General features: G+C 57.6%; 2 protein-coding genes and 1 long non-coding RNA gene across 6 annotated transcripts in view; 1 reads left to right on the top strand and 2 right to left on the bottom strand.

The window, feature by feature from the left end:
* The window catches only part of SMPD3 (sphingomyelin phosphodiesterase 3), an 83029-nt gene extending 59142 nt beyond the window's left edge, over positions 1 to 23887 (top strand). The window contains exons 2-8 of one of the 2 annotated variants that reach the window (XM_059044850.2): positions 10681 to 12202; positions 17112 to 17187; positions 17302 to 17457; positions 18238 to 18327; positions 18589 to 18652; positions 20471 to 20633; positions 20876 to 23887. In XM_059044850.2, the coding sequence (XP_058900833.1) occupies positions 10892 to 12202; positions 17112 to 17187; positions 17302 to 17457; positions 18238 to 18327; positions 18589 to 18652; positions 20471 to 20633; positions 20876 to 20977 (1962 nt within the window). In that variant the 5' untranslated portion in view covers positions 10681 to 10891 and the 3' untranslated portion in view covers positions 20978 to 23887. The remainder of the gene's footprint in view (positions 1 to 10680; positions 12203 to 17111; positions 17188 to 17301; positions 17458 to 18237; positions 18328 to 18588; positions 18653 to 20470; positions 20634 to 20875) is intronic. The other variant, XM_067019754.1, reaches the window with a different exon arrangement.
* On the bottom strand, positions 731 to 17669 carry LOC131744920 (uncharacterized). 2 transcript variants are annotated; one of them, XR_010837840.1, is made up of 7 exons: positions 16880 to 17669; positions 16172 to 16256; positions 15758 to 15841; positions 14335 to 14513; positions 11412 to 13382; positions 3843 to 6486; positions 731 to 1699 (listed from the first exon to the last, which is right to left on the bottom strand). It is a non-coding gene; the product is annotated as an uncharacterized lncRNA (long non-coding RNA). The 2 variants fall into 2 exon arrangements; XR_010837839.1 differs by lacking the exons at positions 731 to 1699; positions 3843 to 6486 and having other exon boundaries at positions 10794 to 13382.
* A 1064-nt stretch (positions 23888 to 24951) lies between the features above and the next one.
* The window catches only part of PRMT7 (protein arginine methyltransferase 7), a 49547-nt gene continuing 48861 nt past the window's right edge, over positions 24952 to 25637 (bottom strand). For both annotated transcript variants that reach the window (XM_059044834.2, XM_059044840.2), the window contains exons 17-18: positions 25406 to 25502; positions 24952 to 25167 (exon numbers count right to left, since the gene is read on the bottom strand). In XM_059044834.2, coding sequence (XP_058900817.1) covers positions 24988 to 25167; positions 25406 to 25502 — 277 coding nt within the window. In that variant the 3' untranslated portion in view covers positions 24952 to 24987. The remainder of the gene's footprint in view (positions 25168 to 25405; positions 25503 to 25637) is intronic.

The following is a 25637-nucleotide window of genomic DNA, read 5'->3' as shown; positions in this document are numbered from 1 at the left end:
AGCTAGTCACACGATACCACCCAACTGCAAGGGGACCAGGAGGTGCAATCTTGCCTCATGCCTAGAAAGTAGGCCTGCACTGCTTTAGGGGCCGGAGGAAGTGAGGTAAGAGGCCTGTCCTAGGCTTGCAGGCAGATGTGGGCAAAAAGGGAAGAAAAGTCTAACCCGGATCTTCACAAAGGCAAAGCATGCTTATCTTTTTAAGTTAGTCACTCCTGAATGGAGACGTGTCACTGTCTACACTAGCACGTCTACACCAGCAATCTGGGGACATGTGGTCCCCATCCAAGAGTTCTTGTCTCCCTTTTCAGAAGTGTAGGATTCAACAGCTAAGAGCAGGTATAGACAGGGCACCACTACCAGAGAGGCAGGGGCTAACTGGAACCCAGAGCCTCAGAAGACCCTTGGAAGCAGGTTTGGTGGCAGCAATTAGAGGGAACTCGGGGGGCTCTAGATCCCCATGATGTCTTCCCCACTGGTCTTTGCTGTAGACAAATGACTAACTCACATTCTTATGCAAATGTAGCTCTAAGTCCCACTCCCCAGGGTAGCAGACAGCAGCCCCCGATCCCCTCCCAGTTATACCTTGTGGAGCAGGCCCGGGACAGTCCTGCAGGCAGGTCGGAGGCCTCCCCAGGCAAGCAGCCCAGGGTTCTGCCCGAGCTGGGCCATCCTCTCTCAGGAGGTCTTCTGGCTGGTTCTCTCAGAACCAAGGGCTCCTGTGGTATCGTGTGCAGAGGCAGGACCTGAGGATAGCAGTGGCCTGGTGTCCAAGATCTCTGAAAGGGCCCAGGACAAGGACCTTAGCCCTCAGTGGTGAGTGAGATCCAGTCTCAGTTCAGAAATGCAGCCCTTGGGCCCAGCTGTCCAGAGCTACAGGGAAGGTCGGTGAGATGCTGATGCCTGATTTTATTTACTCATTTGCACTGATTTGCTTTTTCATCTTTGCATAAATTCTCCTCTAGGACTCAGTTTGTTAAATGTTCTTTGCATAGAAAACTTGAGGCTGAATGTGAAATGATTCCTTTCAGAAGAATTTTAGCAAGTCTGTTCCGTTTTAGGGAGGTTTGTTGTCTTCCTCTGTGTTCTCTGGTGCCTTGAAATGCCTACACACTGCTCTGCCAGCCAATCCATTCTAGGAGGAAAGGCTGTACTTGAAACGCAGCTGAACACTGAGTCTGCATAAATCCTGCCATTTGTGTGGACTTGTATTTAAAGTTCTACTCCCACAGAAAGTATGTTGTCATTTCTTCTTAAGTGAAGTATGTTCCAAGCCTTGTTTGGCTCAGGGACCATTAACATCAGCTCTCATGTCAGGGAAGCAGAGACTTTGCTGGGACAAGAGCCTCAATAGCGGAGCCTGAGAGAAGCGAGATTCCTCCCGGGGCCCGTCCCTGAGGAAGGGCTCTCCTGAGTGGCGCTGGCCAGCAGGGAACTTGTTGGGGGCTGGCACTCAGCTGGCCACACAGCAGACAACACAGACAACAACACCTGAGGCAGGTGACGTGACCTGCTAGGAGTTCCAGGATGCCCGGCTTCTGGCCACTTGCAAGGCGAGGCTCAGGCACAAACCTCAGCACCTGGGCAGGCTCAGAGCTCTTGAAGTAGGAGGCCCAGGCCCGTCTAGATGCTAAGCTGTTGGCACGTGACCTCTCCAGTAGTCAACAACTGCCTGCTCCAGTCCTGCCCTGGAGCTGCCCTGTCAATGCCAAGTGGAGCAGACCCTGTGAACAGGGCGATCTCAGACCTGATATTCATCATGCAGGAAGCCCTCACCCCCCAGCACCTCCCCACTCTGGGTTCAGCCACCACGAGGGCAAAGGACTGGCAGGCGCCCTATGGGCTTCAGCCCTCAGCAGACTCTAGGCAGACAGATCTGGCTGCAGGCAGGTTCCTGAACCTAATACAAGGGTACATAGGAATGAGAGAAGATGCTGCTCAGGATGGCTCAGGTGTGGATTTAGCTATCAGCCACCATCCAGCCTTCTCCTTAACAGTCCCCATTTCAGTCACCAACAGATGATTCTGGAATGGCAGACCATAGAGGGCAGGGTGGCCAGATCTTCGAACTCAGCCCCACCCCATTATGGAGCCCACATTCCCAGGCAACTGGCCCACATCCCTGCTACACAAGGTCCTGAACCCAGAGGTCCTGCAACTCTAAACACTAGGTTGGTTGGGGCACCTCAGCACATATAACTTCAACCTGGCTTAAGATTTGCTTTCTGGTCACGCAGGAATTGGCTTTATCTGGCCTTTCTGAGTTCTGACATGGAAGTGCCGAGGCTGACTGATTGAAGGAGTGCCACAGAGCTGCTTGCAGCCTGTTCCTATTCTCAGAAACCACATGACACATTAATAGCTCCCATGGAAAGTTTCGTTTTGAAAATTTTATGGCCCCACTGCCTGCATCTGGCTTCTGCAGAGGCCTGTGACTTGGGCTTGCACAAGCAGCCCACAATAGACAGTCCTGTCCGGAGATGGAGGCCCGGCATCCCCTGCACCATCCTTGCCCCTCATTTGGGATAGCAGGGCACGCTTTTTGTCAAGCAACCAAGCACACGAGGAGGAAACTTCAAAGGCTCCAGCTGTATCTTGAGGGCCTTTGCAACAAAGAAATTAACAGTAGTAGTAGTAGTAATAAAATAATATTACAGTCTTCCTTCAGTATCCACAGGGGATTGGTTCCAGGACCTTCCACAGATACCAAAATCCAGAGATGCTCAAGACCCTTAGAGTCAGCCCTCCGTATCTGCGAGATCCGCATCCATGGATACGGAGGAGTGAGGAACCGTGGATTCAGAGGGCCGACTGTATCAGAGATGTGTCAGGCACCATGCTAAGTGGTGGCCATCCATCATCTCTAACTACCCTGAGATATTGTTACTATGTGTGCTTAACAGATGAGGAAACTATAGCTCGGAGAGTCAGTTAAGCACCTTGTCCAATATCTGAAGCAGGACCTGAAGCTGCACTTCTGACACCAGAGTTTGTGCTTATAACGTCTGCACTGCTGTCTCCTAAGGGATGCTCATGGGGCACAAACCACAGGCACCAGGTCTCACCAGGCCTTCGAGGACTGAGGAGGGAGACCCCCTTTGCCCAGTAGGCAAGCCAGGGGGTACCAAAGGAGGTTTGTACAGGAAGGGAACTGATAAGAATTAAGTTTTGGAAAAATCAAGTCGCAGGTATATATTAGTCAGGATCCTTTGGTGGACAAGTGACAGAAACCCAGCTCAAAGTGTCTAGAACAAAGAAAAAGGTATTTTGCCAACTCGTTAGTTAGAAACTCTGGGGCTTGCATTGGCCTCGGGCACGGGGAAATTGGAGCTCAAAGATGTCACCAGGACTTGGCCTGTCTCCTTCCAGCCCTAAGGTCTGTTTTCCTCTGAATTGGATTCACTCTCCAGGAAGGCTCCAGAAGCTTTAGGCTCTTAGTACTTCCATCTCAGAGAAAATGCAGGCCTCTTTCCTGAGGGGTCCAGGAAGAGCTAGCTAGGGTCGTGTGACCATTCAGCGGGGTCAAGAGGCTGCTGGGGTGCCGGCTGGCCTGGTGTGGCTCACGGCCCTCCCCTTGCATTGGTGTGGGGCAGCAAAGGAGGTCTGCCACATCCATAGTGCTGGAGCAGAGGCTAGGATCCGGGCCTGTGTTGGTGCTTGAGGCTCCACTCGGAGCTCCCAGGCTGGTGTGGGGCCTGATGTGCACACTGGCAGGTACCTGATTAGAGGGACAGTTGGGGATATGCAAGGGAGGGAGAGGTGGGATGGGCAGGGAGGCTGGGGAGGGCTTCAAGGAAGGGGAGGCAGGTGTTTTGGACATGGAATGGTGAATAGACATTTACCTGGTACAGCTGTGTTGGTGGGAGTCGTTGCTACAGCACATGTGTTCACACCAGACCCTGGACCCCGGTTCTGCTTCTGGGATGTGGCTTTCAGGTATTAGCCTGGATTTGTCTGACCTGCATCGCACGGGAAAGCATCCTCTTCCGTCGTTCTTTCTGTCCTCCCAGCTACGAGTTGACTCCAAGTTTCAGCAGCTCAGAGCTCATGTTGCCATGCCAACCCCTCCCCAGCAGGCATCCAGGCAGAAATGGGCCGGCCCTGATCTCAGTGCTGCCAGCGATGCGAGCACATTCTGGTCATTGGATTGGAACAATCCTCTCCACCTTTCCTGCAGAAACCTGGGGCTTGGCCCAGCTCCTGCTAGACGTGAGCCTTTGGAAACAAAGACAATGAGAGGGGGTCTCTCTGCTCCAGGACTCCCAGCCCTGCTGCCGGGATGAGAGGGCTCAGCAGGCATGAGGACGAGATGCAAGTGGTGTGAGGGAGGGCCAGGGCCCATCCTAGCCCAACATGGGGCAACACCGGACCCAGATTCCCAGAAGTTCCCAAAGTAAGGCTTAGAGATCCCAAAAGATGGTGTGGGCTTCCTCAGAGGGGCCAGGGCTTGCCTTCGCCAGTAGAACTGGTCTGGCTTACTCACTTTCATGCTGCAGGAGAAATTTAAATTCAAAGTCAGCACCCCTAGGACCCTTTGGGCCTCTGTGCAGCTCATCTTGGGGACCAGCATACATGCCAGGTCCACTTCCCAGGGAGATGGAAGTGGGATGGCGTCTCAGCGCCAGTGTTATTTGGCATCCAGTGGCAGAGATCCTGTCCATTGCAGCTCGCCCACAAGGGCTGTTGGGGACCCATCTCTCTACCCTGCCATCTTCACTCAAAAAGGACCAGGCCTGGCCAGGCCCTGATCCTGAGGATGCCCTCCCCAGGGGAGGGCAGATTAGCCAGCCCCGGAGCTCTGAGGACAGTGACTTTGATCAGTCCGAGTCCCCACTTCTCATGCTGTGGTGGCCGCAGGTCACAGGTTAGCAAGCAGGGGTCTCCGTGTTGATGGGTCACCACAGATCATCAGTAACCTGCAGAAGCAACTGCGGTGTGAGCTGCTTGCTCTCAATGGCCCAGGCATTGCCTGTCTGGGAGTGGCTGGGCCTGTGACCTCCCAGGTGCTGTCCAGGACCTGACCAGCCGCCTCTTCCTCTCCCATCTGCAAACTGTGGAGCTCTCTGCTCCTCTGTCCATCCTGGCTCCACAGCCCGGTCTCCTTGTTGCAATCAGACCCAGTCCAGTCCTCGCCGCAGGGGCAGGAACAAGTTAGTGAAGGCCAGCGGCTCCGACCTAAAGTGTGGAGGCATCTCTGAGGATCTGAGGGCTCTGCAGGTCAGTCCGGGGCCTAGAAATACAGTGGGCAGGCTCGGGCTGCCCCAGAACAGCACACAGAACCAGCTGGTCCTGTCTGCAGAACAAACAGGGCACACAAGGGCCAGCCTCAGGGGAGGGGTGGTCAGGGAGGCCCTGTAAGGAGTGGGGGAGGTAGGGAAGGAAACAGGGCCAGCCATGTTAGTGGCTTGGCCCCCTTTAATCCTCGTGATAGTCCTGGGAGGCAGGTATTGTTACTTCCGTGAAGAGACAGAGGCTCAGTGAGCCTGACGCCAGTGCCAGGATTTCATTCAGGTCAGCCTGACCTTTGAGCCCATGCTGAGCATTGAGCAATGCAGCCGGGGTGGGGTGAGGGAGTGAGTCTGTGGTCTCTGCTTCTAGAACAGAGCATTTGAGTCCTGGGAGCCCTCTCTTGAGCACTGTGTAGACCCCCACTCCTGAGGCCAGAACCTGAGGGTGTCTGGGACTCTAGGCCAGGTCTGGAAACGACGGTATTGGGGCAGAGGTCATCCCAAGCAACCCTAGAAGCCACACACCAGGATCCACAATAGGGATAAGCCCGAGGGTGATGGTCGGCTTTAAAATAGGAACCTGAAAGAGCAATCCTGCCTGAAGGGTTGACTGGACTTTGCTTGGCAAAGGTGCCAACCCCAGGACATGGAAGCAGAGAACTGTGGCGGGGAGGAGAGGCAGGTGTTCCTCCCTGGGAGACGGAACCCGGGCCGGGCCAGGTGAGAGAAAGGGTCGGGAGTGGGGGCCAGGCTGGGCGCCTGTGCACCACATCCTGCCCTGCCAGCCCTCCGAGGACTCTCGGCTTCTCTGAGAAGCTGCCAGCCTCCAATGTTTAACTTTGCTCTCCTCTTTCGTGGAGAAAGTGTAGATCAGACTGATTAATGTGCTGTTGTTTGTTTACCCTCCTTTCATTTCACTGAGACAAAATAATTAACCACAGAGCTTTAGAAACCAGCTCCACTGGTGGCAATCCCCTTTGTGTCAACTGCATCAGCAGCTTCTGTGCGTGGATGCAGGGACTGCACGCGGCAGCACGGCAGGTGGGCAGCACCTGAGGCTCCTTATGTCCAGGGCACCGTGGAAGGAGAGGCAGGTGGAGGGGTTCCGGACAGGGGACCTAGAAGAGTCGTGAAGGGCCAGGATGGCAGGCAGGAAGGACTGAGGTGCTCGGATCTACCACATCTTGGAGAACCGCTGTGGTGGCCACCGCTGCCCATCGGCCCTCTGGGCTGCCAGCGCCCTCAAATCCATTGATGCCTGAATGGGGACAAAAAACATTCCTGTGACCAGCCCAGGGAAGGCAGAAAAGTCACACCTACCACTGCAGGCAGGGCTGGGGAGGGAACTTGCTGAAAAGGGTTTCTGGGGCCACAGCAGAAGTGAGGAGGACCCAGGGCAGCTGAAGAGGGACACTCACCACCACCCAATAGCCCTGTCCCAGCAGATCCCAACCCTGATTAGCCAGCGCTGGGGATGAGCCACACAGAACCGAAGGTTTAAGAATTTATCTCAGGAAGCTTTTATGAAGCGAGGCTGCATTTACCTCTGACCCATAACGGAGCTATGGCCACCCCACGGAACACAGGCCAGTTCTGCTTGGAGGGCAGCAAGGCGTGAATAGAACAGACCCTCTCCTCTCCTCCCAAATCCTTTCTCCAGAGCTGTCATCACAGCCAGGGCTTGGCCACGCCTGACTCCTAACACAGTGTGACAGTGCTCCTTGTGGGGCACACAGCCCCACCCGCTCCACCTTCTCAGCTTCTCAGCCTGGACACAGCAGGGCCCATCCCTTCCTCAGGCCCACCCTGAGCTCAGCCAGACAGTCCTGATGGAGTTCCGTTTGTGGGATCCAGATGTTAAACCACTCCAGTTCCTGCCAGGATGACAGCACAGCATGGAGAGGGTTTGGTGGTCACAGGCAGCCCTGGGTGGGTCAAAGAAGACCCCTCCTGCGCCCCCATCCCACCCCCCACCCCCCCAGGAGGCGGCATATCAGCTGGGCCCTGAAGAGTTAAGGAGGAGCTGATAGGAGACAAGGCAGGAAAGGAGTCTCAGGCAGAGAGCCCGGAAGGGGCAGGGGCCTGGAGGTCAGACAGCAGTGGACATCAGAGGTGGTAGAGGAGCCCAGGTGGAGGCTGGGTGGGAAAGAGGCCAGTGAGGGCAGGAGCACAGAGGACCCTAGACAGAGATCGGGAGACTGGACTTCGTCCCCCGAGACAATGAGAACACCAAAGGGAGAAAGTGTAATCAGATTGTTTCGGAAGCTCCTCCGGACTTCGGTGCAGACTGTGGTTCTGGGGCCTCTGGCCTGAGACTGAGCACAGGGGAACGGTGCCGGGTGGGGCAGGGGAAAATGGTGTGGGCTGGGCTGGGCTGATGACCTCAGACTACAGAGAAGAGGAAAGAGGGGAGGGAGACATGGGAGGGGGTCTGTTCTGTGACACTGGGGCGACATCTAGGGCTCCCCAGGTGTCTGGCCTGGACCCCAACCTCAAGCACCTTGGTACCAACCGCGGGTGCTCCTGGCAGCTGGGGCAGCTCCAGACACCCATCCCACAGGGACAGGACCTGCAGGCTCTTCCTGGGGGCCCAGATGGTTCAGGCGGCTGCGTCCTCTCCTGCAGCTCTCGCTGCAGCCAGCCTGAAGCCAGCCGGCTCCTGTAGGTGTACACTCGGTGTGCCGTGGGAGAGGGGAAGACAAACCCATCAGGCTACGTGGGAGTGCGAGGGGGCTGTCACCCCAACTCCAGGTTAAACTCAAATGAAACTGCTGGGATTTAAAGAAAGAACAAGTGAGTATGTCAGATGGTGGGTGTGGCCTCCTTGGGTAGCCACCAGCCCCTCCAAGCCTGAGCTGCGAGCCCTGAGCCACAGAGGTGACACAGCTCTGCTGTGAGGTTAGAGGAGATCGTGGCACAGAGGGTCAGCACACGTGCAGCAAGTCCTCCAATTTCAGCTACTGTCATTATGAAATTGGTCTTGGGGCCCCAGACCACCAGCCCGGCCTGAGTTCACAGGGCCCTTGAAAGAGCCAATCACGGGACCAAGGCCATCAGGGTTAGGACATCCCCAACCCGGGGTCTGGCCCTCAAGAGGCCAGGATTCAGGCTGGGTATGGGGGAGGTGGTGAAGGCCACTGGCTGAGTCTGAGGCTCCAGGACAGCATGTGGCGGGGAGGATACTGGGGCCGGCTCTCTGGCCTCACCACCAGTGAGCCTCGCTGCTCACACCCGAGTGAGGGGCTCCTGGTCAGATGGCTGTGGTCTGAGTAGACACACCTGCTTCAAAACGTAACCTTCCAGTGTTTGCTTCAAAGTGATTTCCTCTGAAGAAAGTAAAATCTTTGTGAAACACATTCTCCAGAACCAGACACAGCCACCAGCTTCAGTTCATCTTCCGACATTAAGCTCTGTTCTAGGTTGAGCACCACAGCCCAACATCAGGTGGTGGCCGCAGGGGTGTGACTGGGTGACTGAAACTCCCCCTCCTTACACCGTGAGGCAGATCGACCAACGTTCACTCACCCTTTCCTGAGGTCCCGCTGCTGCTGCAGCCCGGGGAACCCCAGCGCCCTCAGTGCAGCTCCTTCTTCCAAGAAGCCCCCAGCTCTGCAGGGAGGTAGCCTCACCCCATGAGCGTTTATGATCTAGAATTGCAGAGATCAGGCCATGCCCAAGGGGGACGGAAGCCCCCAGAGAAGGTACCTAAGCCACCTGGCAAGGGGGACAAAAGGGCCTGTCTGAGGAGGTGAATTCTAAGCTGAATCCTAGAAGAAGAAGAGTGAGCTAGACGAGGGGCAGAGAAAATAGCAAGGCGTGGACAGGAAACCACATCCGGAGACTGGGAGGTAAACACAAAGAGGGCTGGGGCTGCAGACATGGGTGGGCCTGGCTGGGGAGACGCAACGCCCAATAAGTGCTGAGCAAGGCCTCAGTGGGGCTGAGGCATCTGTGATGTGATCAGATTAGACAGAGTCTCTCCAGCCATCGTGTTGAGGATGGCCTGATGGGGAAGAGGCCGGGAAAGTGAGTGACATGTGATGCAGTCCTGGACCAGCACAAGGGCCCCACGGGGGCTCGGGTGGGCAGGAGGGACGATGGGATGTGGGGACTGAGGGAAGGCAGAGTCCAGATGGCACCCAGGTCCCCGCTGAGGTGACCAGGAAGGCAGGAGGAAGAGAGGGTGTGGGGCCAGGACAGACGGCCCTGTGGACGCAGACCCCCAAGGTGCCATGGCAGAAGCAGGGCTGGGCCCGTGAGACATCAACAGGAAATGAGTCCCCCAGCTGATCTGGTCGTAGAAACTCTGCATTATGTTTATACCAGCTGCACCACAGAATGATCACCCTTAGTCCCTGGAGGCTGGGTAAATAGTCCACACCCTTGTCTTTATTGATTCTACGTCCAGTACAATGAATGCACCTGCAGCCTCTCCCGGGCAGGGCCCTGGGCCTGCTCGGAGACCCACGGCAGCTCCCACACAGGCTGGGGTGGGGACCCGGGGTGGACTCATTCTGGCAGCCGTGAGCCTCAGCTGGGCCCTGGGGCTGTGTGGCGGGGGTGCATAGGGGAGAAGCTTGGGCCAGACCCTCAAAGCTCCAGGGACCTTCTTCAGAGGTCACAGGGTCCCCTGTAACTGGGTAACTCTGATCATTCTAGAACTTGAGAAGGCCCACACAGTGCCTGGGTCCTCGTCAGGCAGATATTTCTGCTGGGGCTCAGCAGGAGTGGGACGGCAGAGACGGTCTGATGCTGCAGGCTGGGGCACAGTGAGAGCCTGGTTGTGGAGGGACTCTCCCCTCCGGGGCCCCGCCAGCCACACTGCCCTCTGCCCCAGGACCCTCTGGCCCCCTTTCGGCACTCAGTGACAGGCGGCTGTGTCTGCGGCTCCTCTCAGGCTCACCCCTCGCCTGTTCTAAACACACCCCTGGCTCCTGACGGGCTTCAGGCTGCTCCAGGCCAGTGTCAGGCCCAGGCATCCTCTAGGATCCCCCATGTCCTGCATGCCCACAAACTGTGTTCCTCAAATCCTGGGCCAGTTTCCAAGCAATTAGCTTAAAAGGTCAAAATGGTCAGCTAGGGAATTCTCTGGCGGTCCAATGGTTAGGACTCTGAGCTTCCAATGCCAGGGGCCCAGGTTCGATCCCTGGTCGGGGAACTGAGACCCCTCAAGCCACACAGCACAGCCAAAAAAAAAAAAAAAGGTCAGCTAGAGACAGTCAGGTCACCAGGCAGTTTCCTCGAAGAAAGCCAAACACACGGGCAAATGCAGCGTGCCAGGCCCGCTCCTGGTCCCAAATGCCCCACGTGAGCCTGCCAGCTCCGGCCTGGTCCTCAGAACAGTCCTGCTCATGTCAGAGGAGGCAGGAACGGGGTGAGCAGGGCAATGGCCCCAGCATCCGACCTGCCCCCCTAAAGATGAATAAAAGCCCCCTCACTTTCTCTCTTGCAGGTTCTCCAGCAGCCTTTGGTGGCCCAGCATGGCCCACTGAGGGGAACCATGACTGGCTGGCCGACATGCGCCGCTGACCATCCACAGTCGTGTCTCACCAGCAGGTGACCCTCCTCCGGCCGTCCCCCACTCGCCCGCCCCGCCCAGGAAAGTGCCTGCACCGCCAGGGACATCATGTAGTAGGGCTGGCCGCGGCGCCCAGTGAGCTGCAATGGTTTTGTACACGACCCCCTTTCCCAACAGCTGTCTGTCTGCCCTGCACGCCGTGTCCTGGGCCCTCATCTTCCCATGCTACTGGCTGGCAGACCGGCTCCTGGCCTCCTTCATACCCACCACCTACGAGAAGCGCCAGCGGGCGGATGACCCGTGCTACCTCCAGCTGCTCTGCACCGTGCTCTTCACGCCTGTCTACCTGGCTCTCCTGGTCGCCTCACTGCCCTTTGCGCTCCTGGGGTTCCTCCTCTGGTCCACCCTGCAGTCGGCCCGCCGGCCCTACGTCTACTCCCGGCTGGAGGACAAGGGCTCAGCTGGCGGGGCAGCCCTGCTCAGTGAATGGAAGGGTACGGGTCCTGGCAAAAGCTTCTGCTTCGCCACTGCCAACCTCTGCCTCCTCCCAGACTCGCTGGCCAGGCTCAACAACGTTTTCAACACCCAAGCCCGGGCCAAAGAAATCGGCCAGAGAATCCGCAACGGGGCCAGTAGGCCCCAGATCAAAATCTACATCGACTCACCCACCAACACCTCCATCAGCGCGGCCAGCTTCAGCAGCCTGGTGTCACCGCAGGGCAGCGACGGTGTGGCCCGGGCCGTCCCTGGGAGCATTAAGAGGACGGCCTCTGTGGAGTACGGTGGGCGTCACCCTGGCGACGAGGCTGCCAACGGCCTGGCCTCCGGGGACCCAGCCGACGGCGGCAGCCTTGAGGACGCCTGCATCGTGCGCATCGGTGGCGACGAGGGGGGCCGGCCCCCCGAAGCCGTCGACCCCCCCACTGGGGGCCAGGCCAGGAACGGGGCTGGTGGGGGCCCACGGGGCCAGACGCCCAACCAGAGTCAGCGGGATGGGGACTCGGGGAGCCTGGGCAGCCCCTCGGCCTCCAGGGAGTCCCTGGTGAAGGCGCGGGCTGGGGCTGATGGCGGCAGTGGGGAGCCAGGCGCCAACAGCAAGCTCCCATACAAGGCTTCGGTGGCGAAGAAGGCGGCCATGCGCAGGAGGCGCCACCCGGACGAGGCCTTTGACCACGAGGTCTCAGCCTTCTTTCCTGCCAACCTGGACTTCCTGTGCCTGCAGGAGGTGTTTGACAAGCGGGCGGCCGCCAAGTTGAAAGACCAGCTGCACGGCTACTTTGAGTACATCCTCTATGACGTCGGGGTCTATGGCTGCCATGGCTGCTGCAGCTTCAAGTGTCTCAACAGCGGCCTCTTCTTTGCCAGCCGCTACCCCATCATGGACGTGGCCTATCACTGTTACCCCAACGGGCGGTCCTCCGACAGCCTGGCCTCGAAGGGAGCTCTGTATCTCAAGGTAGGAGGCCTCAGCCAGCAGGTCCCAGAGCCACTGGGGGAGGCAGGCTGCAGCCGGGGTCCTTGCTCTCTTGGAGGGCAGGGGGCAGACAAGGCCTTTCATGGAGCGGAACCGGGGCGCCCCCAGCTCAGGGACAAGGGAAATAAGAATGCAGAGACAGGAGCCGAGACTCCAGGCTGGGTGATCTCAGGCAAGTTCCTCAGATCTCTGAGCCACCATTTCCCCATCTGTAAAGCAGGAGCAACGTAGAGCCTACTCACAAGGTGGGGAGCGGCACGGCCTGGGAGGTTCTCACGGTGCCGGTGGTGAAGGTGGTAGGCGGTGGAGGCAGGGAGCCCCTTCTCTGAATCATTGCAGACAAATGGCTGTAGCTTGCAGGCAGGCCTCTCAGGCCCTGGCCGTCCACACCCACTGCCTCAGGCCACCAGTCTCACCGGCCAGCACGCCCTCTCCCTCCTGGCTGTCACGCAGCTGCCACACCAGGCCCTCTGCCCACCAGCCCGAGGCTTCACTTCCACAGTCACTAATTAAAGTGAATCATAATTATTTCTGCTAATTTGGAAGCAATGGGGGAGTTTTTAGACCATGGTAATTTGGTCATTACGCATTTATCTTCTTCTGAGCCTGACACGCACAGTGTGTTGACTTTCTGCTCCCCATCCAAAAGCTGCTCTTGGTGCTTCCAGAGTTTTCCGAAGCACCGTTTGGCCAGCTGCTACAGAACAGGGTTTGCCGCCCCCAGAGGCAGCAGCTGCTTCAGGTGCGGATCTTCTCTGTATTCCCCTCAAGACTTCTCAGTTCTCCTAGAAGGGGTTCCGTGAACGGAGGGGGCTGGTGTGGCTACCATGGAGGCCCAGCGTGGTGAGGCGCTCGTGCCCAGGCCTCAGCTCTGACAGTGCTCAGCCTGTCCAGGGAAGTGCCACCTGTCAGTCAAGCTCCTGCCAGGAGCGAGGGCCCGGCGGATGGTCCACACGGAGCCTGCCGGAGCCAGGGCCACACCCCAACGCCCAGAACTCCCCTCCCATCGCTCAGGCCTCTTGTGTGGCTCAGCCGGCGCAGATCTGTGGTTCCTGGCTCTCCTGAGACGCTGAAATTGAAGGCACTCCTCTTACAGGCGACCAACCTCCCCATTTTGGCATATGGTTTGTCAGTGTTCTGTCTCAGCAGCCAGAGTGACCTTCTGGGGAAGGAGGGGACATGTCAGTTTGTGGGTGGGAGGGAAGGCACCCTCTCCCTCCCACCTGCCCTCCAACAGAGGGCTCAAAGGCCAGGGCCCCTTCAAGCCTTCCCCCAGCCCACACGCCCCCTCCTCCTCTCCTTCCTCAGCCTGGCCCCCCAACTATCATGCCCACCAGGGTCACAAGTCTCCTTGGGACAGCCCCTCTGACACGGGCTTCCCTCCCACCCCCTACCTCTCTGGCCGTTCCTTCCAGGCTCCTTGTTGCCTGCCCATCCTTTAAATGCTGAAGAGCCCTCTACCTCCTGGATCTAAAACTTGTCTTCAGATATGTTTAATATGTTTGGTCCACACCAATAAAAAATTTCTTGTGTTGGCCAACATTTAAAAATCAAGCAATTTCACACGAAACTCAGTTTGCAACCTCTCTCCCCACCTTGGCAGATCTGGCAGCACCAGGCCTGCTGCATTCTGTCCAGCTCTCAGCCTGAGCTGGGGGTTGGCAGCCCCCAGAGCAGGTGACCCCACCTTGGCCAGCCCTCTTCATTTCCAAGCTGCTACCATGGCCAGCCAGCCCCAGGCACCTGCCCGGGGAAGTGCCTCCACAGCCTCCGTTTCCACACTTGCTGAGGACTCTCTTGCCCTGAGCCCAGTCAATCCACCCGGGCTCCCACTTTCACTTACTTTCCAGATACCTCTGGGTCCACCCCATATCTCCAGCTGCAAGATCACTGCCCAGGCCACCATTCCTCTGCATCCACCCAGATGTTTTGGGCTGTCCTCCCACTTCTAACCCGTCCTCCTCACGTCCCAAGTCTGACTCCTTTTACCCTCTTCCTGCTGCCTCAGGGAGAAGTCAGCCTTCACCTGGGCCCCTCCAACCTCCCTGGGCTCTGCTCCAGCCGCACCCTGAGGGGCCTCCATGTGCCGATCCCCCTTGTCTTGGCTGCCCCACCTCAGTGGAGCTCTCCTCAGCGGCGTCCAGCACATGCCAGCTTTCCCTAGGGGGTTCCTCAGCCCTGGCCCCAGGTGTCTTGCTGCCCGCCTCTCCCGTCAGGCAGAACTTGAGAGCAGAGCCATTGTGCCCGGCACAGCAGACCCAGCTCACCTCTGTTGGCCAGAGTGTGCCTCTCTCTAGGTGGAAGAGTAAAATAAGCGAGGTTTCAGGAGCCAGGCCAGCCCCAGAAGGGTCCAGGGGCTGGAAATGTGCTAGCCTGGCTGCTCCCTTCACCCGGGGCTCCCCGTCCAGCCCTGCCTACCCATTTACTCTGCAGAGCTTCTCATCCTCGAGGAAAGTGTGCTTTCCTGCTACCGAGACGCCCGGAGAAAGGAGGGAGGGAATGGACTGGCTTCTGCCTCAGGAGTGAGAGAGCCTGATTCTGGGCCCTGCTCTATTGACAGTCTTTGTCCACCAGGACTAAAGGCACAACCTCTCAGAGTGATGGTTTGTTTTTTGCAAGAGAAACATGAGCCTCTGAGGCTCCCGAGGACTCAAGCCAAGCCGGGAATCAGTAAGTCCCGGCACATAATAAAGTGGATCTTGGTGAGCTCACAGGACTGATGGAAGGAAGAGGGCGGGGGCCTGACATACCTTGTCCTGCGTGTCTTCCCTCCGGGCGGGTTCTCCTCAGCAGCAGGGCCGAGTGGTGCCTCCCTGCACTTGTCTCTGTCCCCACCCAGGATTCAGCACAGGCAGGTGACATGAAGTGCCGAGCGAGTGAGGGGCTTATGCACTAAAAGCCTCAAGTGGGCAGCTGCTGAAAAGCATGGCTCAGTCACCAGGAGCCCAGAAAGCAGTGTAGAGCAGGGGGAGGAACTGGGCATGAGCCAAGAACGTCAGATTTGAGCATCAGATTTGAACCAGCCTCAGCCACCAGAGCCTCATGACCCCGGCCACTGATGGTGTAATTTTAGTATAATCCTCACAGCTGTTGTAAGGATCTAGTAAAGCCGCATCCGTGAAGCGCTAGGCACAGTGCTCACAGCGTGAATATTATAGAGGAGGGAACAGACTCCTGGCCTGAGGATGCAGACAGCACCATCGTGTGGCCTCTGGGGGCACTGTGGTTTTAAAGCTGTGTTGTTTTTGCAACAGGGGGAACCAACGGTGTGTAATTTCCAAGGGATTCCAGGGGTGGGGGGGTACCATTGGGCCAAGGTCTGGGCCTGGAATATGGGCAAGAAGTGAATGGTGAACATATGAGCTTATAAACAGCCCCAAATCCAGGCCCATTATCAAGTAACCAGACATTCATCTGCCTGGGCACTGGAAAAGGAAAGATGTGCATCTATCCAAGCTGGGAAAGGGGATGAAGAGCTGCAAAAAGCTAAGGGTGTTTGATGACGAGAAAGACCTCATGGAGGAGAATAATACCAACCTGACTTCAGCAGCAGAAAGAAGGATGGAAGCCTCCCGAGGCTCTCAGAGTGGAGGGCCCATGATGAGTCCAGGCCCCCGTTAGCTGGAGGATGGGCAGAGCTATGCTCAGCAGAGGCCAGGGGCACCCGCGCTGCTGCTGCATGCACCTCAGCCAAGAACTGGCCTCTACAGTCACCCTCCCTAGAGACTTCCCGAGGTCCAGGGTCTCATCATCACACGAAACCCAGTCTGGAATAGATTAGTGAAATATGGGGAAGACAGCTGAGGCTCAGATGGGAGGAAAGCCCAGAGAGGAAGAGGATGTGGATTCAACCAGAGGCCTCTGGGAAGGGCACCCGAGGATGGTCTGGGGAGCCAACCCTCCCCTCCCCAACCACAGCCCAACAAGGGCTCAGGCTTGCAGTAGGCTCACCACTGGGGGCCGAGTTGTCTGTGCTGTACAACTGAGATGCTCGTTTTCATTACGCCAACCCGTGGAAACAGTCTGCCGAGGTAACCTGCAATTGGGCAGGGAGTCAGGGAGGAGCCCTCGGCCCTACTCCAACTGCCAGGGACGCTGTCTCCAGTGAAGGAGATGAGCAGGAGGCAAGGACCGAGGGTGGGGAGAGTAGAGCGTGAAGAAGCCCCTGTGGAGGAAGGAGGACTGGGCTCAGGATGGAGGCCATGGGGTGCCTGGGGTCAGCCGTGACAGAGGTGCCATGGAGACACCGGCCACAGCTGTCATCCAGATCTGGGGACCAACAGGGGACCACAATCAAAAAGCAGTTAAAATGACTGCTCATGAAGCTAGAGAGGCAGAGACTGGGAAGACAGAGCCGAAAGCAAGGTCCAAGGCCTCTCACAGTGGAGGAGGGTGGTGGGCTTTGTGGCTGCACCACATCCCAGAGGGGAGCCTGATTCAGACTTCACAGGAATGGGCTCCAAGCCATGATCAGGTCCAGGGTGTGACCAAGGGGAGGAGGAAAGAGCCACCAGGCAGGAGTGGACAGAGAACCAAGGGGCTAGCACTTGAGGGTCATCCATGTGGACCTTCTGGTCACCAGGAGACAGCAGGGGTGTGGGGAGCAATTTCTGCATCTCTCTCCTGTAAAACTGTGCCTGAATTGTCGGTGGCACTCACCATGCCACAGGCTGGTACTTCTTCGTGCATCTGCCTCCCACACTGGAGCAGAAGCTCCTAGAAGCACGACATGTACTGTTCTTCCCGGAGCCCCAGTCTAGCCAGGAGTCGACAGAGCTGGGCTTCTGAGGGTTTGACCTGGCTGGGGGCAGGAGTCGCCAGTGTCCCTTTGTGCTCAGAGCAGTGATAACTCATAGGCCTCTTCACCAACACCTCGCTTCTTCCCCTACAGGTGCAGGTAGGAAATACACCTCACGACCAAAGAATTGTCGGGTACATCTCCTGCACACACCTGCACGCCCTGCCAGGTAGGGTCCAGGGGCCCGAGCTTCAGCGGGTGGGGAGTGTCCCCTCAGATGGTTGGGATTGGCCCTGCTGGGGCCTGGCAGCAGCTTCATCATCTCTGTGGTTCTGCCACACAGAGGACAGTGACATCCGGTGTGAGCAGCTGAACATGCTTCAGGACTGGCTGGCTGATTTCCGAAAATCTACCTCCTCGTCCAGCGCAGCCAACCCCGAGGAGCTGGTGGCGTTTGACGTCGTCTGCGGAGATTTTAACTTTGACAACTGCTCCTCTGGTGAGGCGTGCTCCTCACCATTAGGGTCGGCCACTCGGGGAGGCGTGGGCTCCAGTCACAGCTGAAAAGACCGGGGTTAGGCAGCTCAAATAACTTCCTGCTCCTCCAGAGCACGGGGGTGGGACATTTAGCAAGACTATGATTTCTCTGCCCCCGAGAAATCCTAGAATAAGAGCTCTTGCTCTCCCTAAATAGCTCAGAGGCCACCTTGCTGGAGACAAAGAGATGCCCTACAGACGAACCTCTGGCAGGGAAGGCTGGGAGCTCTGAAACCTAGACTAATGGGGTTAGCTAATGATACGCACCAAGTCTGTATTCAGCTCTTACTTTGCACCAATTCTTTTTTTTTATAAAAAAAAAAAACATTTCTTTATTTGGCTGTGCCGGGTCTTAGTTGCGGCACGCGGGATCTTTGTTGCCACGTGCAGGATCTTTTTTTTTTAGTTGTGGCATGCGGGCGCTTTTAGTTGTGGCATGCAGGATCTAGTTCCCTGATCCGGGATTGAACCCAGGCCCCCTGCATTGGGAGCGTGGACCACCAGGGAAGTCCCACCAGGCACAATTCTGACGGCTGTTAGAGGGGGCATTCTCAAGGACACAGAAACCCAGTGACAGATGAACCACAGATCCATCTGTCTGGGGACACAGACCCCACCCAGAGGCAGTTACCTGAGGGACAGGGACCTGGTGACTCTGGTCAGACCGGCACCAGAGGTAGGTGGCCCTCCAGGACAGGCCAGACACCCAGAGCCCCTCAGCACTCCCTCCCTCCCTGCACAGACGACAAGCTGGAGCAGCAGCACTCCCTGTTTACACGTTACAAGGACCCCTGCCGCCTGGGGCCTGGGGAGGAGAAGCTGTGGGCAATCGGTGAGCTGGGGCTGGGCACGGGCTCTGGGGTGGGAGGGGAGGGGGACTGGGGCGGGGGGGGAGGGGCACTGCCGAGGCCTGATACCCCACGGGCTTCCCGGAGAGACCTGCCCCCAAGACCCCACTGCTGGGGGGAGGGGGGGCACTCAGCTGCCCAGCCCACAGAAGCCCTGGCCTACCCCTCCTGCCCCAGGGAGGCAGCCCTCCTTGAGGCTGGCTGGGTCTTGCCCGCAGTGACCACTCTCACCCCCTTGTCCCCAGGTACCCTACTGGACAAGGACGGTCTCTACGACGAGGAAGTGTGCACCCCTGACAATCTGCAAAAGTAAGCACCCAGCACCCATGCTGCCGCGGTCAGGCAGGGTAGGGAGATCCAGGCAGCTCCCAGGTCTGGGATGAGTACCAACCCAGAAACAGGTGTGGAGAGATGGGCTCTGCGGGCAGACAAGAGCCCTATGGGACGACGCCTGTGAGAGCCTCAGGGATGCAAGCTGGGGGTGGGTGGAGGCTGTGGTGGACCTCACGCCCCAGGGGTATCCTTACCAAGAAGCTTCCAAGTAGGCCTGGGGCCTCGAGGTGGTGTTTCCTATACCAGCACCCAGAGTCTGCGTCCACTCTACCAGAGCTTGGCCTGCCCTGAGCCTCAGCCTGCCCTGAGCACAGCAAAAAGGACCAGAATCTCCCAGGGCGAGGCCAAGCGCTGCAGAGACCCCTGCCAAAGAGCCTTGGGGACGGCATCTGCGGCAGGAGCCCGGCAGCTGGTAGCCACCCATTAGGCAAATAAAAATACGAACAGAGATAAGACAAGCCAGTCCTCTTCAAAGTAGAGACAGTTCCATCCCAGCCAAACTGCATTCTTGAACCCGAGACTTCCAAAAAGGACACAGCTGAGAGGCCAGCAGCACAGCCAATTTATAATTCACAGCCCGAGACTGCACAGAGCCACGGCAATGGCTCCTTGCAGCTAATTTGAGCCAATTAATTATAGACTAAATTTGAAACATCATCCTATGCTGAGAAAATTATCTTTTTATGAGATGATAATTTAAAAATGACTATCAGTAACTCTTAGATCACTGATGCTGGAATTAATTATCAAAGGCAAAGGACAGTAATGGATTACATTTCTGAGATATAATGATGTTCTGCATGTTATTAGTGCTATTTATCTCAAGGCTGATAAAGACCCTGCAGAAACCCATGTTTGCTGGCTGTGCCTGTCCAGGTGCCCTGTCCATTTGTCCAAGCGTTAGCCGGGCAGGCAGGCCTGTGTAGTGTCTCTCTGTGGCTGCACCTCTCACTCCCAACATTGGCCTGCATCTGCCCTCTGAGACAGGGTGTTCCTTGAAGGCTCCTTCCCACTGATTTGCAGGCTCTGGAGGAAACCTGGCAGGAAGCAGATGGCAGTCAAGGAGTCAGAAGACCCGGACTCAGGGCGTAACATTCCACCTGAGCGCCCTGCCCTCCCTGTAGACCCTTGACCAACACATACACATCCCTATCAGTTTCCTTCCACTGAGAAATGGGGCGACAGCCGCATCCTACCTTGTTCCTTTCTTGACACACCTGGTACCCAAAGTGTTCTGGGGCCACAGTCATCATTCTTGTGTTAGAGGGGACAGTGGAGGCTCAGAGGTTTGACGGCACAGCCACTCAGGGACAGACCGACACAGCAGTCCAGTCCTGGGATGGGGTCTGGTTGCTCTCCTGGCTCCCATGGGCCCCTGCTGACCTGAAACAAGAGTCATGGGAGGCCTGGGGACTTCCAGAAGAGGAGGGTCCCTGAGGCTCACTGCAAAGATCAAGTTCCCCAAAACAGGACACTCTTAGCTCAGAGCAGAAACCATCCTAGAGAGGGGCTGGGCAGTTCCGTGCCCAACTTGGTCACAGGCTCTGGGTGGTGCCAACGTTCTAGTTCAGAAAGGGAAAGCAAGTGCTGCCGGCCGACGGTGGACACGGGACACTCCCAGGCAGATTCTGGAGTGGCCCAGGTCGGTCAGGAACTCAGGCTCGGCCGCGGTCTCTGTCCGTCCCAGTCCTTTTTGGGGCTCACAGGGAAGACAGATCTTAAATGCAGGGGTTTGGTCTGACTTGCGGGCAGAACGTGGCTCACCTTGCCTTCCTGTGCCTTCTGTGTGAGTAGGGTCCTGGAGAGCGAGGAAGGTCGTCGCGAGTACCTCGCCTTCCCCACCAGCAAGAGCCCCGGGGGAGGCCAGAAGGGACGCAAAGAGCTGCTGAAGGGCAACGGCAGGCGCATCGACTACATGCTGCATGGGGAGGAGGGGCTGTGCCCAGACTGGAAGGCCGTGAGTCTGGGCTGCGCTGGGGTGGGCAGGGCAGCCAGGCCGTGTCTGTAGATAGGGGACCCTAGCCCTGCACCCCTTGGCAGCACTGAGCTCTCCTCTGGAAATGGGACGTACCCATCCAGGAGGCCTTTGGGGCCCATGGATCCTCCCACCCCTCTGCCTTCAGGAAGGTCCGGGCCAGGCCTCTCCTTTACAGGATGCCCTTTGGGTCTAACTGGGATGTTTCTCCTCCCCCCGCCCAGGAGGTGGAAGAATTCAGTTTCATCACCCAGCTGTCGGGCCTGACAGACCACCTCCCGGTGGCCATGCGACTGATGGTGTCTGCGGGGGAGGAGGAGGCATAAATGGGCCAAGTCATCATAAGCAGCAGGGCCTCCGCCAGCCCTCTGAGCCGCAGTCCCTCCCTGGCCACGTCCCCTCCAGCGAGCACCACCCGTGCTGGGGGAGGGGGGCAGGGGCCTGGGAGAGCTGCAGCCAGTCCTGGGTGAGCTGGAACCAGCGCTGCCCAGCACCTCTGGGCACTCGCCATGGACAGGAGTCAGGCCGGCCTTGGGAGTCCTGGCTGCCCAACCAGTGCCATTCTTTCAAATCATTATTTTCTACAAATCTACAGCACAACCTAGTTTGTAACCCGTGGGTTAGTATGAGAACCGGGTTTCTGTACTCTTTGTATCTCTTCTCAAGCTTCGTCCAGGGTTCATTATTTTTGTCTGCTGCCATGTTGTCTCGCATGCCTGCACCCTCGCATGCACGCTGCCCGCATGCTACGTGCCACGCTGTAGCCACAGACCCCTCACTTGGGCCTCACCCAAGGCCAAACTCCAAACACAATCAGAACCAGCCAAAGAAGCATTCCTGGACACACGGCCGCCGGCTCGCCACCTCCAGCCTGGACAGCTCACGAGCAGGGACCGTGAGGGCTGTGTCCAGTTACCAGCGAGCCCGGGCTCTTCCCCAGGGTCTTGCATTCAAGGGCGATTACATTTTCAAAAGAAAATCAAACAAGTTAAAAACAACCCTTCACTTTAAAGGGTGTGCAAGCCACGAGGGAGAACGCTGCTCTTCCTGAGACAGGCACAGCAGAGCCTGGAGCCTCCCTTGGAGACTCCAATCTGGGCAATGGAGCCATAGACAGGAATCCAAGGGAAGAGCATCACTTTTTTACAGGAAAAACGGCAACTCACGGCATTAGCGGGGAGGGGGACTTCTGGTTTTGAAAATGATAGATTTGTGGCTTCTCTTCTGTCAAAACCAACACATCCTCTTTCTGCCTGATCCTGTCTCCCCTCCGGACACCCTTCTGGTTTGGGACCAACCTTTTCCTGGGGACTGTCCCCATCCACGTGCTGGCTGAGCTCAGGAACCGTCCACCTGCCTCTGGGTGGGGCTGCGGCTCTGTCCTCCCAGGCCCATCCTCAACAGCGACCCGATCCGGGGACCCTGGACAAAGGGGCTGGAAGCCAAGGCACAGAGCAGCCTGTCCCCTCACCAGCGTGCAGGCTGGGGGCGGCAAGGCCAATGGCCACTGCTCGCCCCAGGCAGGGAGTGGTACTGGCTGGCATCCACTCTGCCACCATGTGACCAGGGCCAGCCCCGGGCACATGCGCACAGCATGGCAGAGCCTGCAGGTGAAGCCCACAGCTCCTCATCCCACGGCAGCACTGCCTCTGTCCACCTGCCTTTTTAAACTCACCTGGGGACGCCCCCCCAGAGTCACGCAGTGAGGGTTTTGTCTGCTTCCAGGTGCGAGGCCCCTTCGACTCTGGGAGCTGTTACTGACAACTCCCAATGGCCTCCCCTCCTCACAGCGCCCCAACCAATGTGCCCGCCTGGCTCGAGGCCAGTTCTGCCCAACGAGGCTGGGGACACACCAGGACCATGCTGCCAGGAGCCTCCTGGTGCCAATAAGCTGACGCTGTGCCTTGTCACCCACTGAGCTGCAAGAGGGACCAAGAGGGGGCCAAGGCCAGAGGCCAGGCCTGCGCTGGCATAAGACACTCCTGAGAGCCACACTCACAGTGGCGCTGGTTGGTCTGAATGCCCCTGGCTGGGGCAACAGCTGAGCTGAGGGCCTCACTGCTTGGAGCACTTCCCTGGCCAGGCCCCCGGTCCCACCCCACAAGTCAAGCCAGGAGGGGCTGCTCACTGTCTAGTCCTCCTTTGGCTCTCTGCTGCACCCCTCCTCCAAGGCTGTGGCTCTCGGGGCCCTGGCTAGGCTTCACTGGGTCAGAGGCTTCCAATCCCAGGAGCAGCCAGGAATATGCTCACAGGTGGAGCTCAATGGGGCAGATGTGATGCGTAGATGTCTGGGCCTGAGTCGAGGCCCCTAGGCTGCGGGTCAGCTGTGTGCCCAGGACAGCAGTGGAAGCAGGGCCAGGGCTCCTGAAGCAGAGCGACTCCAGCACAGCTTTCATCCTTCAGAGGGGCCGCTTGCCTCCCAGGGCAGCTGTGGGGGAGCCAAGGCACAGGGGGCCATGCTTCTCTCCCTACTCACAGGGCGGCCTTAGGCAAGTCATACCTCCCTGTGCCTCAGTCATTTCCTGTCCTAACAAGGTCGCCTCTGCCCAGCCTGCCAAGTGTCCAGAGCAGAGCTGGCTTGGCATCCCCACCCCCCTTGCACCGCCCTCTGGCAGGGCCTCAGCGCTGAGGCCGCCATCGCCCAGCCACGAGTTTCATCAAGCCTGTGCACTCCCGGGGCTATCTACAAGCCAGACTTTTCCATTTTGATTTTTAAAAAAGAAAGAAAAGAAACATCTCAGATGTTTCTGTGTTATCTAGGCCTGGGAAGGACGGACCAGGGGTCACCCAAATCCCCAAGGCCCCGTACCTGCCCCGGGCCCAGCCTCCTCCAGAGAAGGCAGGAGGCAGGGGTCAACTTTGGAAGAAAACGGTCATTTCATTTGTCCAGACCACCTTGAGTTTTAAGTATGGATATTAATCTTGATGCTTTTTAACTATTGTATTAACTTGCTGAGATTTAGAAATACTCTTTTAAAAAAGAAAAAAAAGACTTTTTTAATTTCTGTATTTTTTTCTGTATTGTATCCTTATGGGACATTAGGGGTTTTATAATGGTAAGCACACCTGAGGTTTTGGTAAGAACATTATCAAATATATATCCAGACGATTCTTCCCTAGAAGAAAAACAATCTTTACACCTGATAAAATATTTTGAAAAGAGAGGTGTTTTTTTTTTTTCCTTTACTGGTGCTGAAAGGATGGATAATGAGGAAAAAATAAAACTGTGAGGCTCAAGGCTGGTGTTCTCCACTCATTTAAGTAAAAAGCTGGGCTGGGCCCTGCTCTGACTCCAGGGGGCTAGGTGGCCAGGCGGGGCTGTGGGGAGACCACTGTGGGGGGCCTGCCTTTCCTGCCTCTCCCCACAGGATAGGCACAGCCTGAGTCTGCCCTAAACCACCAGGAAACCAGGCCCCTTGGGTTCTCTTACTCCCTCTGGAACTGGAAGTAAACAGCAGAAGGTCACCATGAGTGTGGGAAGACACAAGGCTGGGGCCTCCTCGGGACTCTCTGACCTTCCCTGGCAAGGCAATGTCGGGGTGACTGCACTCATACCCATCCGCCCCAGACTTCTAGGGGACGAGGTCCTTCTGCTAGAAGGGGGGCACACGGGAAAGGGCTGTACCTCCTGGCTCCCTTCTGATGGCTGGTTTCCTGGGTCTGCCTCTGAGGAACTGCTTTGGGACAGCCTCCTCCCTATCCTCTGAAAAGCAGCCTGGTGTTGAGGTGCTGGTCTTGGTCACCTGCTGGTGCTGCACATGGAGGCCACACCCTTACACATGTGGATTGGTGCCACTACTTAGCAAGTGAAAGGGTCTGAACTCAGTCCTCGGCCTGGCCCTGCCAGGGTCTTCAAGGCCTGGGGCCCAGCCATAAGTCAGCGACTCTGCCCCCAGAAGCCCCTCCTAGCTGAAGCAAGCAGGTGGGACTCAAAGGTTCCCAGTGCAGGCCAGGCTAGGCCAGCTCCCACGAGAGCAGCATGCCCACCCCAGCACTGCAGAGCCAAGAGCAGCCCAAGCTGCCCAGCCCAGTCAACTCTGGCTCCGCTCCCTGGTTGGGCAGGAAGGACGCTGTAGCCTTGGAGCTTTCTGAGCACTTCATAACCACTGCAGGGTGGGCTCCTTGGCCCCTCCTCAGCTCCAAAGCCATCCCCGCTTCCCACCACATCTGGAGCAAGGAGCCGCAGTGCAAAAAACACAAAAAGGGAAGAGGTCTCCTCCAAGCCCAGAGGCCGAGCCAGGCCCTGAAAGGAGAGGCGCCTTCACCTTCCTTCACAGAAAGCCACACCAATCAGAGCCTGGCGCCTTCCGCCACTTTATTTCTCAACAAGTGAGGGTCAGCACCCACGGTCCAGGGCATCTGAAAGCGTGAAATCCATGGTGACATCTCCAGTGTGGGGGTGGAACTCCACGGTGTAGGTGACGGTCTGGGGGCCACCTGGTGGCACTCTGGGGTCTAGTGTGGTGTTGAAGAAGTACACGGCCTGCTTGCAGTGGGGGTTCCAGCAACAGTACCCCTGCAGGGGAAGCAGCAAGAAGGCGGTGAGGGCTTCTGACACCCCAGCACCCTCCTGGCCAGCCTCCAGCCCAGTCAGCTCGTGGTGGGAAGCTGCTGTTCAGGGCCGGGTGACCTGGGGCCACTGAGGAGTTATCAACTGGCTGAATGTGCCAGGAACACCCGGAGCGCAGGCGGGTGACACGGCGGCACCTGCTCTCAGGGCCGGCCCACTCTGGGACGCGCGCACACAGCACTACCTTGTCCTCCGCAGGCTTCAGGAGGCCGGTGCTGACCGTGCTGTCCGGGGTCAGGTGGTATTCCATCCACAGGACGGCCCCATGGCTCCTCCCAGGCCTGGGGGTGAGGGTGGGATGGGGGGTGGGAATGTTGGGCCCAAAACAAACAGCCGCACCAGAGACTGGCTAAGCATGGTCATGGCTCCCCTCTGCTTTTCAGAAACCGCTCGTCTCTTCCACTTCCATCCTGCCC

This window comes from Kogia breviceps, chromosome 18 (genome assembly GCF_026419965.1).
Source record: "Kogia breviceps isolate mKogBre1 chromosome 18, mKogBre1 haplotype 1, whole genome shotgun sequence".
Lineage (NCBI taxonomy): Eukaryota > Metazoa > Chordata > Mammalia > Artiodactyla > Physeteridae > Kogia > Kogia breviceps.
Note: the sequence above shows the minus strand (reverse complement) of the source record. Positions and strands in the feature narration are given on the sequence as shown.